Here is an 18,800-nt window from a genome sequence, read left to right as displayed (position 1 = left end):
CATTAAATGCTTTTTCTCTTGTTTTTTGACTTGAGTATCAAATTCATCAATACTCTTCTGTAACTGTATCCATTTATTATTCATTTCTTCTCTCTCCAGCTCTAGAATATCTCTGTGTTTTCTCAACTCTTGTTTTTGTTCATTTATGTCTGTGTTCATTCTTTTCAGATCTTCTTTTCGTCTGTTTGTTTCTTCAGTAACACTTTCAATTTCTTCTTTTTCCTTTTGTAGATGAGCTTCCATGTCCTTCAGTCTTTCTTTCTCCTTCTTTATTTCGTCTTCCATGTATCTGATATGTTCACTTTCTTCTTGAAGTTCAGTCTTTAGTTGAGCCAGAAAAACTTTTTCATCAGTGATATTTTGTCTCTCAAGTTCAAGTTCTTCTTGATGACGTTTAATATAATGTTTCTGTTCTTTCACTTCATCCAATAATTTCTGAACAATTTCTCTGCTCCTTTCAATTTCAAATTTTTCTAGTTCATTCTCTTTTGTTTTGTTGTCAAGTTCTGATCTTTCTTCTTCTATTTCCTTTCTTTGTGTCATTATTTCAGAGCTCATCTTCTTTCTGTCATCATCTATTTTCTTCTGCTCATTATCTATTTCAGTTTTCTGTCTTTCCAGATCACTCTTCATTTGATCAAGTTCCTCTCTCTCCATCTTTGCTTTTAATCTTATCTCTTCTTCCATTTGTTGTCTGTATTTTTCACATTCATTCCTCATGTTCTCCAGATCTCTCCTCTCCTCATTCACAGCTCTTGTAATCTCCTCCAGTCTTTGCTGCTGTTGATTCATTTTAGTCTTTTCACTCTGTAACTCATATTTGATTTCTTCAATTTCGTCTCTTTGTTTTTGTATTTTCCATTGAAGAACATTCAACTCATTCCATTTCTTCATCATGTCCTCTTTTTCTTTGTCTAATTGATTTTTCTGTCTCAGGATCTCGCCAGCCTTCTGCTCAAGAAGCTTCTTCTCATCATCCATTGATCTTTTACTCAGCTCTTCTTTTTCTTTTTGTTCTGTCATGTGCTTCTCCAGGTCTTCAGCTCGTCTTTGCAAATCTTCTTTTTCCTTTTCAATGTTATTTCTCTCCTTCTTCAGGAGATCTTTCTCTGTCTCTATCTTTTGATTTTGTTGTGATATATCAAACACAGAATTCTGTAGTTCATTCTTTCTCCTGTTTATTTCTTCTATGGCACTTTCATATTCCTTGTTAGCCTGTTTAAGTTTTTCTTCCATTTCTGTTTTTTCTTCTTTCTTTCTGGTCTCCTCCAGGGCATCCCTCATAGAAACAGTCTTTGTCTGCTCAGTTTCATCAATTCTCTCTTGTAAATCTGTCCATTTCTGATTTATTTCTTCTCTTTCTTGTTCTAGAAGGGCTCTGCAGTTCTTCAACTCTTGCTTTTGTTCATTTATGTCTGTGTTCATTCTTTCCAGATCATCTTTTCGTCTGTTTGTTTCTTCAGCGACACTCTTAATTTCCTCCTTCTCCTTTTGTAGATGAGTTTGCATTTCCTTCAGTGTTTCTTTCTCCTTCTTTATTTCTTCCTCCATGTATCTGATCTGTTCACTTTCTTTTTGAAGTTCAATCTTATGTTGATCTATAAGATATTTTTCATCAGTGATCTTTTGTTTTTCAAGGTTAAGTTCTTCTTTCTGGAGTTTAATATAATTTCGCTGCTCTTCTACTTTATCCATTAATTTCTGAACTATTTCTTTGTTCTTTTCAATTTCATCCTTTTCTAGATCAGTCTCTTGTATTTTCTGGTCAAGTGTGGCCCTCTCTAGTTTGATTGCTTCTCTCATGTCTTCCATTTGCTCTCTTTCTGTCATTATGTCTGACCTCATCTTATGCAGCTCTTTTCTTTCCCATTCAATCGTTTTTCTGTCGTTATCCATTTTCTTCTGCTCATGATCAATTTTAGTTTTCTCTCTTTCCAGTTCACTCTTTATCTGATCAAGTCTCATTTCTCCTTCTTCCAACTCCTTTCCTTTCATAATCTGTTCCTGGTCAGCTTTAATCTTCAACTCCAAGATCTTAGCTTTGTTTTCTTCTAGGCTTTTTCTGTCTTCTTCAATCTTTTTCTGTTCTTCCATATAATCTTCCTTCTGTTTACTTACTTGAGCATCAAATTCATGAATTCTCTGTTGTAACTTTGTCCATTCATGATTTAATTCTTCTCTTTCTTGTTCTATAAGGTGTCTGCGTTTCCTCAGCTCTTGCTTTTGTTCATTTATGTTTGTGCTCATCCTTTCCAGATCTTCTTTTTGTCTGTTTGTTTCCTCAATGACACCCTTAATTTCTTCTTTGTCCTTTTGTAGATGAGCTTCCATTTCCTTCAGTGTTTCTCTCTCCTTCTTTATTTCCTCTTCTTTGTACCTAATTTGCTCACTTTTTCTTTGCAGTTCAGTCTTAATTTGAGTGAGAGTATCTTTTTCAGTTGTCATCTTTTGACTTTCAAATTTGGTTTCTTCTTTTTGACGTTTTAGATAATCTCTCTCTTCCTCCACCTCATCACTTAGTTTCTGAACTATTTCTTTCTTCTTTTCAATCTCATCTTTTTCTAAATCAGTCTCTTGTGTTTTCTGGACCTTTTCCGCTCTCTCTGATTTGATTTCCTTTTGCAGTTCTTTCTCCATTTGCATTTTTTGCGTCATTATTTCAAACTTCATCCTCTCCAAGTCTTTTCTTTCCTGTTCCATCACCTTCCTGTCGTCTTCCATCTTCTGCTGCTTATGATCTAACTCAGTTCTTAACATTTCAAGCATATATGTATCTGTTGTAATGTTTTCACATTCATTTCTTTGTTTCAGGATTTCTGCCTGAAGCTGTTCCAGTTCATCTTTCTTTTTCAAAATGCACTCTTTTTCCTTATTCATGTCTTCCCTTTCTCTCAAGATTTCATTGCTGTTTTGTTGTAGAGTTTGTTTTTCTGCTTCTATTGCTGCCCATTCTTTTTCCATTTCTTCTGTCTTCCTTCTCATTTTTTCTCGGCTATGGTCAAATTCATCTTTCCCACTTTGAAGCTGGGCCTTCATTTTAGAAATCATCTCTTTTTCTGTATGTATCTGTAATTGAAACTGCTTACTGTTCATATCCATCCTCTCCTTTGCCAGATGAAGTTCTTCTTTTAGTTTATTTATGATGTCTTTATTATTACAGAGTTCTTGATTCTCTCTTTCTATATCAATCTTTAATTGCTCAAATTCTTTTCTCTCTTCATTAAATTTTTCTTTTTCAACGCGCATTTCTTCTTGTTGTGCAGCTAGTTTAGCTTTCATGAAGTTCATCTCTTCTGTTAATTTGTTTGTCATGTTCTTGTATATTTCATTTTCTTGTTGTTCTCTGATTAGTTCACTAGTTTTTGTATTTATTTCCTCTTCCATTTGTTGTCTTTCAGCCTGAAGTTCCTTTTGCATCATATGAAGTTCATTTTTCTCATACCTCATCCTTTTCAGATTCTCATCCAGTGTTTGTTGTTGTTGTATTATCTCAGCAGCTCTCATCTCAAGTATGGCTGTTTCATCCAAAGTTTTGCTTCTGATTTCTTGAAGTTGCTCTTTTTCGTTAATAATCTGTACTTGCAGTGTGTTTAACTCTTGTATTTTTAGGTGTACATCATGATGTTCCTGGTCAGCTTTATTCTTCAGATCCAGGATCTTGACTTTGGTCTGTTCTAGACTTTTTCTTTCTTCATCTTTTTCCTTTTGTTCTATTAGCCGTTCTTCCGTGTGTTTGTTGACTTCAGCATCAAATTCATCAATTCTCTGTTGTAAATCTGTCCATTTTTGGTTTATTTCTTCCCTTTCTTGTTCTAGAAGGGCTCTGCAGTTCTTCAACTCTTGTTTTTGTTCATTTATGTTGGTGTTCATTCTTTCCAGTTCATCTTTTCGTCTGTTTGTTTCTTCAGCGACACTCTCAATTTCTTCCTTTTCCTTTTGTAGATGAGTTTGCATTTCCTTCAGTGTTTCTTTCTCCTTCTTTATTTCTTCCTCCATGTATCTGATCTGTTCACTTTCTTTTTGAAGTTCAATCTTATGTTGATCTATAAGATATTTTTCATCAGTGATCTTCCGTCTTTCAAGGTCAAGTTCTTCTTTCTGGAGTTTAATATGATTTCTCTGCTCTTCTACTTTATCCATTAATTTCTGAACTATTTCTTTGTTCTTTTCAATTTCATCCTTTTCTAGATCAGTCTCTTGTATTTTCTGGTCAAGTGTGGCCCTCTCTAGTTTGATTGCTTCTCTCATTTCTTCCATTTGCTCTCTTTCTGTCATTATGTCTGACCTCATCTTATGCAGCTCTTTTCTTTCCTGTTCCGTCATCTTTCTGTCATTATCCATTTCAGTTTTCTCTTGTTCAAGTTCCCTCTTAATTTGATCAAGTTCTTTTCTGTCTATCTGTGCTTTTACTCTCATGTCTTCATATTTCTCTTTTTCTTTCATAATATGTTTTTGCAGTGCATTCAACTCTTGTGTTTTTTGGTTTATGTCTTGACGTTCCTGCTCAGCTTTAGTTTCCAGCTCCAGAATTTTGACTCTGGTCTCTTCTAGACCTTTTCTTTCTTCTTCCATTTTCTCCTGTCTCATTAAATGCTTTTCCTTCTGTTGTCTGACTTGAGTATCAAATTCATCAATTCTCTGCTGTAACTGTATCCATTTATTATTCATTTCTTCTCTCTCCTGCTCTAGAATCTCTCTGTGTTTTCTCAACTCTTGTTTTTGTTCATTTATGTCTGTGTACATTCTTTCAAGATCTTCTTTTCGTCTGTTTGTTTCTTCAGTAACACTCTCAATTTCTTCTTTTTCCTTTTGTTGATGAGCTTCCATTTCCTTCAGTGTTTCTTTCTCCTTCTTTATTTCGTCTTCCATGTATCTGATATGTTCACTTTCTTTTTGCAGTTCAGTCTTTAGTTGAGCCAGAAAAACGTTTTCATCAGTGATATTTTGTCTCTCAAGTTCAAGTTCTTCTTGATGACGTTTAATATAATTTCTCTGTTCTTTCACTTCATCCAATAATTTCTGAACAATTTCTCTGCTCCTTTCAATTTCACATTTTTCTAGTTCATTCTCTTTTGTTTTGTTGTCAAGTTCTGATCTTTCTTCTTCTATTTCCTTTCTTTGTGTCATTATTTCAGAGCTCACCTTCTTTCTGTCATCATCTATTTTCTTCTGCTCATTATCTATTTCAGTTTTCTGTCTTTCCAGATCACTCTTCATTTGATCAAGTTCCTCTCTCTCCATCTTTGCTTTTAATCTTCTCTCTTCTTCCATTTGTTGTCTGTATTTTTCACATTCATTCCTCATGTTCTCCAGATCTCTCCTCTCCTCATTCACAGCTCTTGTAATCTCCTCCAGTCTTTGCTGCTGTTGATTCATTTTAGTCTTTTCAGTCTGTAACTCATATTTGATTTCTTCCATTTCATCTCTTTGTCTCAGAATTTCACCAGCCTTTTCCTCAAGAAGCTTTTCCTCGTCATTAAACCTCCTTTTACTCATCTCTTCTTTTTCTTTTTGTTCTGTCATGTGCTTCTCCAGGTCTTCAGCTCGTCTTTGCAAATCTTCTTTTTCCTTTTCAATGTTATTTCTCTCTTTTTCCAGATGTTCTTTCTCTGTCTTAATCATTTGATTTTGCTCTTCTATGTCATCAAGATTTTTTTCTAGTTCACTTTTCTTCCTCTTAGTTTCTTCCATGGTATTGACACATTGCTCCGTCATTTGTTTAAGGTGAGCCTCCCTAATCTCAATTTGTTCTTGCTTCCTTTTGATCTCTTCAGAGATGTTTTTCAGATTTTCAGCATCATTCTGAACCTCAGATTTTGTCTTGTCAACTAGTTCCCTTTCCTTTTGGAGTTTTTCTGCTTCAGTTTGGATCACTTCTTGTCGTTCCACCAGCTTGGCTTTTATGATTTCCAGATCTTTCATTAACTTGTTATTAATGTTCCTGTTCTCACCAATTTCTTGTTTTTCTCTTTGTATTTCATCTCTCAGTTCTGCAAGTTCTTGTTCCTGCTTTGCAATAGTGTTCATGTCATCTTCAATTTGTTGTCTCTTAGCTTCTAGTCCAAGCCTCATCTTATCCATTTCACTTCTTTCTTCTGTTATCTCTTTTACACTTTGATCCAGTCTTTGCTGCTGCTCAGTAATATATTTCTCTCTCTGCTGCAGCTCAGTCTTCTGAATTATCACTGTTTGTCTCATTGTCTCTATTTCACCATTTACCCTATTTATATCAGCTCTCTCTTTTTCAGATTGTTCTCTCTCAGCAAGAATCTTCATTTTTTCAAGTTTTTCTCTTTCATTCTCTAGCTCCTCTAACTGGACTTGAACCTTATCTTTCTGTTGTTTAGTCCAGATCTGCAGATCATCTTGTTTCTGCTTCATTTCTATCTTTTCATTGTCTATTTCATGCCGTATCTCCTCAAGCAACTCAAATTCCTTATTATTTTGTAATTTTATCACTTCAAGTGCATGCTGTCTCTTATTGGTTTCCTCAAGAACATTATCTAAATGTTCCTGTTCAATGTGAAGCTGAGCAGCGATTCCATCTAATTCTGTGTTTCTCCTCTCTACTTCCTTTTCCCGCCTCAGTATGTTTAGCTCTTTTTCCTCAAGAGCATTCTGCTTGTCTTGCATGAGTTGCATTTGTAGTTCAGTCGACTGAATGTGGCTGTGTATCTCAGCTTGCATTTGTTCAACCTTGTCTTTTTCTTTGTTGGTCATGTTTTCCATTTCTTCTTTGGCTTTCTGAAGTTTTTGCTTCTCCTCGTTAATTTTAATGATGCTAAGCTCCAACATCTGTTTCTGCTGTTCAGATTCAAACCTCTGTTTTTCCAGATCTTCTCTCTCTTTCTTGTTTTCCTCACTGGTTTGATCATTCTGACGCTGCTGGTTAAGTATCTCAATCTGCAATTCCTCAATGTTAGATTTTTCCAAAATAAGTTTCTTCTTCAAAATCTCAATTTCCTTTTGCTTGTTCCTCAACTCTGCTCTTGAAACTTCTAGGTTGTTGCTTAAAGTCACCAAGTTACTCCTCTCTTCCTCCATTTCTTGTTTTTCACGAAGAAGTTCTTCCTTCATCTCCTTAAGGGCCAGTCTTTCCTTTTCTATCTGCTCAGTCTGGCCTATCATTTGGTTTTCCAATTCTTTCTTTTCTTGATCAATTTCTGTCTTTTCCTTTTCAAGCATCACTTTTGTTTTCTCAGTTTCTTGCTTTTGTCTCTCCATCTCCTTCATTGTCAAATCAAGGTCTATCATTTTCATTTCAGTCCCTTTGGACAAACATTTAATTTCTTCTCTGTCTTTATCTAGTTGGATTTTCATTTCTCTTTCTCTCTCCTTTAAATTAGTGTCTATTAGTATCAATTTATCTGTCTGTATCTTTATCTCAGCTTTTGTCTTTTCAAGGTCAAATTTATCATCTTGTAGTTGTTGATTATCCTTTTTGATTTCCACTTTTGTTCTCTCCAGTTCAACCCTCATTTGCAACAATTCTTCCATTTCTTTATCAATCTTTTCTTTCCTGCTTTCAATGTCATCTCTTATTATTTGCAACTCGCTGTGGAGTTTATACGTTTCTTCCCTCTGTCTCTCTAATTGTCTGATTTCTACTTCCACCCTTTGCTTTTCACCCTCAATCTCCTCCCAGCATTTCTCATGATCCTGTCTTTCCTTCTTGATAACGTTTTGAATCTCTTTAGATTCTGCTCTTATCTCTTCTAGTGCTTTCATCTCTTCTTGTACATACAGTTTGTCATGTCTTAGATTTTGTAATTGCATCTCCAGACCATTTTTCATATTTTCAAGATCGTCCATCTCTTGATCCATCAACTTTTTGCTGATTTCAATCTGCTCTTTTTCTTTCTGCACTTCTTCAATCAGCTTTCTGTATTCATTGCGTTCTCTTGTCATTGTTTCACCCATTTCCATTAATCTCTGTCTCTCCTCTTGAATTTCAGCCTCCTTTCTTTCCAGATTCCTTTCAATCTCCTTCTTGATTTTATACATTTCATCTTGAGTCAGCTGCTGCTGCTCTTCCATAAAAGTTTTTACTCTATTTTCAAGCTCACTTTCCTTTCTTTGCAGTTCTCTTTGACGTGTATCCAGTTTCTGTTGCTCTGAATGTAATTTTTTCTTCTCTTTGTCAAAATCATCCCTTTCCTTCAGAATGTCCATCTTCATTTGCTCTAGAGCATCTTTCTGATTTTGAATCTCTCGTTTCGCCATCTCATCTTGTTCTTTCTGCTGTAAGGTTTTTCTTTCCAGGTCCTCTGTTTCCATCACTAACTCTTTCCTCTTAAACTGCAGATGTGTCATTTCCCTTTCATAAACATCCCTGTCATTTTTCAGTTGAATCTTATCATCTTGAAGTTCTGCACTCATTATATTGAGATCTTTCTTCCTGGTCTCTATTTCTGTGTTGATAGTCTCTATATCTTCTCTTTGCATTTGAAGTTTTATACTGAGGTCGGTTAATCTCTCTCTCTCATTGTTTGCTTCCTGAATGAGTCTTTCAGTGATCTCTGACTTCTTCTGAAGCTCGGCATTCTCCTGTTCAATCAAATGTCTCTCTGTGATGAACATCTGCTTCATTACTTCCACTTGCTCTTTTTCTTCGTTTAGTACACTCTTCATCTCATGTAGTTTCTTCTCTCCTTTTGTGGCATCATGGAACTTTTCGTCAAGTTTAGCCCTCTCATTTTCTAGTTCATTCCTCATCTTTTCTAGATTTTCCAGATCCACATCATATGCTTTCATGGCAGCACGCACTTCATGTCTTTGTTGATTGATTTCCGCTTGATCATATTCTAACCGATCTTTCTCCGTGATCAAAGCTTGTTTTGAAGATTCAACATCAACTCTCTGTCTCTGGAGTTCACCTCTAAAGAACTCCAGCTCTTGCTTCTCGTGCCTTAAATTTTCCATTTCTTTTTCTATATCTTCTCTCTTCCTCAGGATTTCCATATTGATCTGTTCAAGTGTGTGTTTCTTTTTCTCTATTTCTTTAATAATCCAGCCCTTCTCCTCCAACTCATGTTTCTGCTTCTCCAGCATCTGGTCTTTCTTCTTTACTTCAGAAATAATTCCTTCCAGTTCAGCCCTTTTCTTGTCATGAAGTGTTTTCATTTCTTCCATGGTTTGCCTCAGGTTTTCTATATCTTTGTTGAGATCACTCTTGTTTCTCAAGAGTTCCTCAGTGTCCAATTGCAGTTCTTCCTTGTTCTTTCTTGTGTCCTTGAACTCTTCCATTTTTTCTTTATCTATTTCTACCTCAACCAGCTTTCTCTTGGTCTCTGTATCCTCTTTTTCTCTGTTTATCTCATGTTTCAGCTGCTCCAGTTTTTCTCTTTCTTTCTGCAGCATCCTCTCTCCTGCCTGTTGCTTCTCTACAAGTTCTGCCCTCATCTCTTCCAGTTCATTCTTGTCTCTTCTGACAGTTTCTAACTCTTCTCTAAGGCTTCCAAGATGTTCCTGTATTTGTCCAATATCTTGAATGAGCCTCTGGATCTCAGACTTGAAGTTTTCCTTTTCATCTCTCACCACCTTACTTTGCTCCATCCTGTTCTCCATGTCAACTTTTAGATTTCTCACCATTTCGCTGATTTTCACAACCTCTAGTATCAGGCTTTGGATGTTTGCGTTGGTACTTTCTTCCTTTTCTAAGTTCACAGTTTTCTCCACCAATAATTTGAAATCCTCTCTTGAGCTTTGAACATCATTCCTGAGTATTTCCAGCTCCTGCCGGTCTCTGTTCATCTCCTCTTTGGCCTTTGCTATATCAGTCTTCATTTTCTCCATCTCATCCCTCTTTCTCGTCATTTGTTTCATCTTCTGGTCCAGATCTTTCTTTTCTATGACTATCTCAGACCTTAAGACCTCCAGTTCTCCCTTCTCATGCATCATTTTCTGAATCCTTGTTTCTAGGACCTCTCTCTGTCTCTGTATATCCATCAGCTCCACCTCTCTCGTGTCCTTTTCATGTTTTATTATCTCAGACCTCATGTTTTCTAGCTCGTCCATCTGATGTTTTAAGTCTGCTTTATTTTTCTCAAGTTCTACCTGCTGTTGATCCATCTCTGCCTTCAACTCTGTCAGTTTGTCTATTTGTCTTTTAACTTTATCTCTCTCACTCTCGCTTTCTTCTTGCTGGTTGTCCATGCTTAATGTTTTCATTTTCTCTTTTAATTCCTCTGAATCTCTCCTTGTTTCTTTTTTCTTAGAAAGTGTAAGTGTTTTTACTGCACTTTCACTAGTTGTTTCTTTTAGAAAGCTTTCATATTGTTTCTTCATGTCAGCTTTTTCTGTCTTCAGCAGTTCATTTTCATCATGGAGTTTTAGTTTGTCCAATGCCATTTCTTGTTTTTGTCTCTCCAAATCGGCTCTACTTTGCTCAAGATCACTTCGCTCTCTGCTCAACAAGTCTTTGGTACTTTCTATTTGCTGTCTCTCTTTTTGTATCTCATTGTTCTGTTTCTCATATGTTTCTTTCAAGCTCTGTTTCATGGCTTCAACTTCCACCCTCATGTTCTCCAGTTCAAATCTTTCTTTTCTAGCAGCTTTGATTTCATCTTTCATTCTTCTGAGAACCTCTCTGACATGCTCAATTTCCTGGATCAGCCTCTGCATGTAAGCACTCGTTTCTTGCCTTCCCTCTGAATCCGCTTGAACATTAGCATCTCTCTGCAAGTTTCTTTCCAGGTCATGTTTTGTTCTCCAAGCTATTTCTCTAGTCTTTTCAGCCTCTCTAATAAGCCTCTGTATCTTGGTGTTTATTTGTTCTTTCTCTTCCAGATCTCCACCTCTCTCTTCCATATGTAGTTCCTCTCCTGCTCGTTGTTTCTTATCTTTCATTCGCTCCATCTCATCAAGCTCTATACTTAACATGGCCCTGTTCATTTCAAGTTTCTCATTTGCACTTTCAATATCAGTTCTCATGTTCTCCAGCTCATCTTTCTTTCTTGCTGCCTGTCTCATCTTGTGTTCAAGATCTTTCCTCTTGCCATCAGTTTCATCCTGAAGAAGCTTCAATTCTTTCATCTCACGTTTAGTCTTTTGCATCTTGTCCTCTAATTCCTCTTTCTGTTTGAATATTTCAGCTCTCATACCAATGAGTTCCTCTACTTCTGACTGTCTTTTAGTCTCAAACTCTTCTTTTTGGATTACAATATTTAATTTGATCTCCTCCAATTTCTCCATTTCTTTCTTAGCCTCTCTCAACATTTCATAATTTGTTTCTCTTTCTTTTGCTAACTCAGCTTTAATTTGCTCTAGTTGAGCTCTTTCATCTTGAATATCCTGTTTTTGAACTTTTATCTCATGTAATTCTTTATGCAGATTTGATTTGTTTTGTTCCATATCATCTATGTCTTGTTTCAGTTGTGTCCTGCTTTTCTCAGTCACTTCCTTTTGATCTGAAAGCTCTTTTCTGAGTTGTTCAACATTTTCAATGTCCTTCTTTAATGTTTCCATCAGCTGATGCTGCTCTAAGAGTTCACGTCTTTCTCTCTCTAGGTCCTGTTTCTGCTTAAAAATCTCCACACTCATCTGATCAAGACTAGCTCTCTCTTTCTGCAGATCTGCACGTGTGATGCCACTCTCCTCGGATTGTCTTTTGAAATATTCCTTGTTTTTTTCCAGATCCATCTTTTCTTTTGTAATGATCGCTTTGTCTACAGCAATGGCTTGTTTCTGTCTTTCTATCTCGGCTTTTATTTCATCCAGGGTGTCATTTTTCATTTTGATCTCCTTAGCAAATTGTTGCCTCTCTTTTTCTAACTCTTCTGCAGCCCTCTGCCCTTCTTTTTGAATGTCTAGCTTTAACTTCTCAATATCCTCTCTCTTCTTTTCCAGCTTATCTTGCTCATTTTTAAAAGCTTGTTTCTCAGTTTGGAAGTTTTCCAAGACTCTAGCCAACTCGGCCCTCTTTTGTTCTAGATTCTCCATTTCAGCTTTTTCTTTTAAAACGTTGTTTTTCATGTCATCCATTTCTTTTTGTTTATTTTGAAGTTCTGCTATCTTTTGTTCTAGTTCATTCTCTTTGTGTTGTATTTTTTCCTTCTCATCTTCGATTTGAGCTGTTTGTCTCAAGTTATTTGTACTCACTTGCTTAAGAATGTCTTTTTCTCTCTGTAAGTCAGTCCTTTGTCTCTCTAGTTCTTTCTCAGCTTGGTTTATCTCTGCCTTGGTTTTCTCCAGCTCAGATCTTTCTTCTTGAAGCAAGTCTTTGGTGGACTGAATTTCCATTCTCTGCTTCTCTGTCTCATCCGCAGGAATACCACTGATGTCTATCTGCTTTTTAAATTTGTCTCCCATCTCTTCTGGCCCCTGTCTTTCATTTTTTCTTTTCTCAGATCGTTGCTCCAAGTCTTCAGCTTGTCTTTGAAGGTCAATTTTCATTCTCTCTAGTTCCTCCTTTTCATATTGAATGGTTTGTTTCTCAACTTTTAGATTCTTTAATTCTTTCTCCATATCCATTTTCTGCCTCTCCATATGATACATATTTTTGGTCAACAGTTCTCTGTCTTTTTCAACCCGATCCTTTTCCTCAAATAATTTTAGTCTCAGTTGTTCACAGGCCTTCTTTTCTTCCTCTATACTCACCATATCTCTCTCCATGTTTCTCTTCTGTGCCATCATTTCCACTCTTTCTCTTTCTAGGTTGGTCATTTCTGTCTTTGTGAATTCCATTAGATCATCAACCTCCCGTTGTAATTGATCAATGTCAGTTTGTCTCTGGTCCAGCTGACTCATTTCCATCATGATTGTGTTTTTCAGTTCATCCATTTCATCTTGTTGTTGTAAAATGTCTTCCTGCAGCTTTGCGAGTTCACTTTCTCTTTGAGAAACATCTTCATTAGCTTTTGTAATAGTCTCCGCTTGTTTTGAAATGCTCACCCTCATTTCTTCAAGAGTGTCTCTCTCTCTCCGCATCTCTTCTATTGTGATCTCATTCTGTTCTGCAAGAAGTTTGTTGACTTTAGCGATTTCTGTTGTGATTTTCTCTGAATCAGTCTTCTCCATGTCTGCCTGTATTCTTTCAAGTTCTTCCTTTCCTACTCTTAATTCTTCCTTTTCATCTTCAAGCATATTTTGTTCTATTGTTATTTTCTCACTAATCTGTTCAAGCATGTTTCTCTCTTTTTGTATCTCTGCCATTGTGGTTGCAATGTTTGTTTTTTGTTCAGAAAATTGTTTTTCAAGCTCTTCCTTGGATTGAGACATCTCTGCTTTGGTTTTCTCTAGGTCAGACCATTCCCTTCTAATCAAGTCTTTACCTCTTTCAATTACTTGTTCCCTTTGTATTTCAGTAAAGGTTTCATCCAGAACATCTCTCTTCTTTTTAATTTCCACAATTAGACTATTGATTTCTTCTCTCTCTTTCTGGAGTTGAGCTGCCATTTCATCAAGCCTTTGTCTTTCATGTTGTGTTTCTAATTTGATCTTCTCAATCTCATGTGCTTCTCTTTGCAGGTCAGTTCTGATCTGTTTTATCACTTCCTTCTCATTCCCCAAAGCTTCTCTCTCAAGTTTCAGACGATATGAGTCACAGTCTACATTGACTAGCTTTTGTTGCAGAATTTCCTGGTCTCTCTTCAGCAGTTGTCTGTCATTTTCTAGCACTTCCTTTTCAGTCAATACCTCCTTCGTATGAAGCTCAACATCTTCAGACGTCTTTTTCAGCTCAGCCATTATGTTCTGTTTTTCCCTGTTCATTTCAGCGCTTTCATTTTCAATAATGCTCTTCTCATTCTTTGCACACTCCACAATGTCATCCAGCTCCTTCTGCTGTTTTTCTATTTCAGTCTCTCTGAGTTCAAGCTGCTGCTTCTCAGTCATGATCATTTGTTTGAGGTTTTTCATTTCACTTTGTTGTTTATGAATCTCTGCTTGAAGTTGCTGTAATTCATCCTCTCTTAGTCTTATTTTCTCTTTCTCATTTTCAATATCATCAGTTTGTTTGGAGATGTTTACTCTCATTTGCTCAAGATTGTTTTTCTCTCTTTGTAGATCTGCCATTGAAGAATCATTTGCAGCTTTCATTTCATCCAGAATCTCATTTTTTCTCTTTGTGTCTTCAGCTAGATGAACAATATCTTCTCTCTCTTTCTGAAGTTCTTCTGCCATCTTTTCCAAACTCTGTCTTTCAATTTGTGTTTCTTCTTTTAGCTTTCTGATGTCATCAGCTTCTCTTTGCACCTCAATTTTCATCTGTTCTACACTATCCTTCTCATCTTGAATAGCTTTTTTATGATATTCAAGCTTCTTTATCTCTCTCTCTAGGGCTGCTCTTTTTTCTTCTATGTCAGCGTTGTATGTTGTTAACACTTGTGTCCTTTCCTCAGCTAATTTTCTTTCATTATTCAGTTCCACTTTAAAGAGCTCCAGTTTATCCTGTTGCTCTGAAATACTATCTCTAGGTAGAAGCGTGTCTTTTTCTGCTAGTGTGTTCTTGTTCTTTTCTCTTTCTTCAACGAGTTGGTTTTCAAGATCTTCCTTCGCTCTTGCTATATCCGTCACAGTTTTCTTCAGCTCAGATAGAGCCCTTTCTTGCATCTGTTTATTCGACTCGTTTGCTTTCCTTTGCATTTCTATTTCGTGTTGCACATTTTCTAGAGCCACTTTTTTCTTGTCAAGTTCCTCTGCAAGACTCTGAACATTGTCTCTATCTTTTTGAAGATGGGTTGTTGCTTCCTTAAGCTTCTGTCTTTCATTTTGCATCACTACTTTTATTTTCTCTATGTCTTCAGCTTCTCTTTTTAGCTCAGCTTTTATCTTGTTTTTCTCATCCTCGATCATTTGTTTCTGAAGCTTGATCATCTCCAACTCTTTAACTACATCAAGCTTTGTTTGTTCCAAAGCATCCATATCTGTTTTTATGCTCTTCCTGCAGTTGTCAATTATTTCCTTTTCATCATACAACTCCTTTCTAAGCAGTTCTAACTTTTCACTCTCCTTTTTTAATTCTTCCCTCAAATTTACCTCCATATTCTGTTTTTGATGTATTATTTCTGCTCTTTCCCTCTCTATATAATCTCTCTCCCTCCTTATCTGTTCTTTGGTTTCATCTGTCTCTCTTTTCTGTTGATCTATTTGAAGTTTAATGTCTCTAAGCCCAATCTTCTCCATGGAAATCATCACCTTCTGCTCATCTATCTCCGTTTGCTGTTTCTGAATTTCCATTTTTAGACTTTGCAACTCTTCTTGTTTGTATCTTGTTTGCTCAATGTTCTTTTCTAGATCATCTCTCTGTCTTGATATGTTCATTCTTAACTGCTCGAGAATCTGTTTCTCTTTGTGTATCTCAGCCAGTGTTTCTTCATTGTGTCTTTTATGCGATTCAAGTTGGTCCTGAAGATTTTCGTTCGCTCTGGATATCTCTGTCTTAGTTTCCTCCAGGACAGACTTTTCCTTTTCAGATTCAGTTGTTTGTATTTGTTTTCTTAGGTCTGCTTCCTCTGATCTTATCCTGGCAAAATAAGTCTCTATATCTTCCTTTTCTTTTTGAAGTTTGTTTACCATTTCCTTAGCCTTCTGCCTGTCATTTTCTATGCATTCCCTTAGTTTAGCAATATCTTCTTTTTCCTGTTGGAGCTCAGTTTTCATTTTATAGAATTCCTGCTTTTCTTTGCCAATCAATTGTTTCTGGTATTTTAAGGTCTCAAACTCTTGCAATAAGATGGCTCTATTTTCTTGCATATCCTCTTGATTTCTGTCCAGTATTTTCCTGTTGTTTTCAATTGATTCTTTTTCTCTGAGAACTTCTTGTTTCATGAGATCCACTATTTCACTTTCCCGCTTCAGTTCTACTTGCAAGCCGTTCACTCTTTGTCTTTCTTCCATTACATCAGTCCTCTCTTTCTCAAGTCTGTCCATCATATTCTCCAGTTCTCGCTTTTGATTGTCTATTTCAGCCTGCTTTTCATTAAGCTGACTCTTCTCTTTCATGATAATATCCTGTATCGCTTCTATTTCTTTTTGTTGTGCATAAAGTTGTGAGGTACGTATATTCAGTTCATTTTCTTGATGTTTTAAACTGTCCTTGGCTTGTTTAATATCACGTTCCGCTTGTGAGATGTTCAACTTCATTTGCTCAAGGGAATTTGTTTGCTTCTCTATCTCTATCCGATCAATATCATTCATTTTTATCTTTTCAGCAAGATCTTCTTCTGCTCTAGCCATCTCTGTTTTGCTTCTTTCCACTTCAGATTTCTGGTTTTCTAGTATATCTTTTTCAGTTTCATTTGTTTGCTTTTGTTTTTCTAGCTCAAGACGCATCCTCTCCAGAGCTTCTTTTCTGTCATTTCCCTCATGTTCAATTTGAGCTGCCATATCTTTTATACTTTGCTTTTCAGCCACCACCTCTTTCTTTATTCTCTCAATATTGTCAGTCTCTTTCTGAAGCTTAGCTCTCACCTGCTGTATCTCTTTTTCAAAAGATTGCCTGTGAAACTGCAAGTTTTCAAATTCTTTGTGCAGTTTGGCTTCATCTTTCTCTAAGTCTTCTTTATCGATTTCCAGTGATTTCATGTGGCTTTTAAATACTTCTTTTTGTTCAGTTATATTTTTCTTTAGGAGCTCCACATTTTCATATTCTACCCTCAATTCTTCTCTCAATTTGTCAATTTCCTGTCTCTCTTTCTCCAGATCTCCCGCTTCTCTCTCTCTTACAGTCTTTAAATATTGTATTTTTTCATGAGCAACTGTCCCTTGTTGATCTTGGTCAGCTTGCATCTGCTCGACTTGCATCTTTTCCATCCTTAAAATGCTCTTCAACTCATCTATTTGTTTTTGTTTGTTTTCAATCTCTGCTTCTTTATGTTTCAGTTCATTTTCTCTCAGTCTTATATTCTCTTTATCATTTTCTATGATGCACCTTTGATTTGAGATGGTTTCAATCAGCTGCTTAAGACTGTCTCGTTCTTTCTGGATCTCTGTCAGTATAATACTGTTCTTTTCTTTTTGCTGAGCAAATTCATCGTTGAGTTCTCTGAGTTTAAACTTTTCCTGTTCTAGCACATCTCTCTCAGACTCAACATATTGCTTTTCTTTTTCAATCTCCATGCGTAGCTCATCTAGAGCTTTTGACCTCTTCTCCGTCTCTTCAACTAAACTGTCAGTGCATTGTCTTTCTTTTTGAATTTTGGCTTCCATATCTTTAACGTTTTGTATGTCATTTTGAACAGCTTGTCTTAAATTTTCAATGACACTGGCTTCTTTTTGCAGACTAGCCTTCGTGGCCTTCAATATCTCAGATGCTTTTTCCTGCTTTTCTATGTCAGTTTGCTTTTTGTCCAGGTCCTCCCTCTTTCTTTTTGTCTCCTCTGCAAGACTCACAATGCCATCTCTCTCTTTCTGAAGTTGTATAGCAGTGTTTTTAAGTTTCTGTCGTTCAGCTTGTGTATCTTGTCTTAGCTTCTCAGTGTCTTTAGTTACTCTTTGCAGCACAGATTCAGTCTGTACCAACATGTTTTTCTCTTCTGCAATACTTTGCCTTTGTAATTTTATCTCCTCTGCTTGTATCCCCAAATTGGTTTTCTTTTGCTGCAGATCTTCTATCTCTCTCATTAAAGCTATTCTGCAGTCCTCAATAAGTCGCTTCTCATTTAGTAGCTCTTGTTTCAGAAGCTCCACAGTTTCTAGTTCTCTGTTTAATGCATCTGTCATGTTTCTGTCCATCTGCTGCTTCTGCTCCTTTATAGCCGCCCTCTCTCTGTCAAGACTGTCTTTTTCACTTTGTGTAAACTGCATGATGTTATCCACCTGTTTTAGCTTTTCAGCTATTTCCTCTTGACCTTTCTGAAGTTGACTTTTTTGCATGAAAACTATATTCTGAATATCATGCATGTCTTTTTGTTGTCTGTTAAGATCAACCTGCATTTGCTGTAGTTCATTTTCTCGTTTCTTTACTTCTTCCTTTTCATTCTCAAAATCACATTTTTGTTGTAAAAAGAGTTCATTAATTTTCTCAAGGGTCTCTCTCTCCATTTTGATATTTTTCAATGTTTGCTCATTCTCCTCTCTCAGGTTCTCTAGATCTTTATTTTCTCTCACAATCTGTGCTTGTATTTGTTGAATATCACACATTTTCTTTTCTAGTTCCTCTCTCTCTTTTTGAAGCTGCTCTGCCCATTTCTCCATATTCTGTCTTTCTTTTTGCACATTTTGTTTTAACCTTTCAATATCACTAGACTCCTTTTCCAGCTCATATTTCATGTTCTCTAATGTTCTCTTTTCATCCTCTATGCTTTTTTGCTGAGCTTCTATGTCTTCTAGTTCCCTAGCGAAAGTGTCTTTTAGATCATCCTCCATGGTTTGTTTTTGTTTTTCTATATCCTGTCTAATGTGATTTAGGACATCTCTTGCTTTTTCTAATTCTGTTCTTATCATGTCTTCTTTTTCCCTGCTTTCTGTAATCTCAGCCTGCAGGTCATCCCATCCTTTCTGTATTTCTAGCTTTGTCCTTTCCAGCTCATCTTTTGTGTTTTCTAGCTCCTGTTTTCGCCGTTCTAATTGCAACTCCATGTCTGCTGCATTTTTTGTTGCAGTTTGCAGTGCGACTTCTTTCAGCGAAAATTCATCCTTGCTCATTTTTATTTCTGCTAGTTGTCTCTCAATTGTACTTTTTTGTGCAAGTAAGTCTTTTTTTAAATGATCCAGTGCTTCTCGCTGTTTATCCAGCTCCTCCATGGTTAAGATCATCTGATATTTTCCTATATCATCTATCACATCAGTTTGGACTTGCGCATCAGCTTGTTTAATCTCCATCATTCTTGTTTTTTCCAATTCACATTTCTCTCTCTGTA

At 36.3% G+C, this 18,800-nt stretch overlaps 1 protein-coding gene across 3 annotated transcripts in view; it reads right to left on the bottom strand.

The window, feature by feature from the left end:
* Positions 1–18,800, bottom strand: part of LOC127935559 (nesprin-1-like) — a 33,524-nt gene that overhangs the window by 9,310 nt on the left and 5,414 nt on the right. Inside the window, exon 5 of one of the 3 annotated variants that reach the window (XM_052533549.1) lies at positions 1,841–18,795. In XM_052533549.1, the coding sequence (XP_052389509.1) occupies positions 1,841–18,795 (16,955 nt within the window). Of the gene's footprint in view, positions 18,796–18,800 lie in introns of all 3 variants that reach the window. The other 2 variants (XM_052533550.1, XM_052533547.1) reach the window with 2 other exon arrangements.

This window comes from Carassius gibelio, chromosome A19, assembly GCF_023724105.1.
Source record: "Carassius gibelio isolate Cgi1373 ecotype wild population from Czech Republic chromosome A19, carGib1.2-hapl.c, whole genome shotgun sequence".
Taxonomy (NCBI): domain Eukaryota; kingdom Metazoa; phylum Chordata; class Actinopteri; order Cypriniformes; family Cyprinidae; genus Carassius; species Carassius gibelio.
The sequence above is the reverse complement of the archived record's forward strand: the minus strand, read 5'-3'. Positions and strand labels throughout refer to the sequence as shown.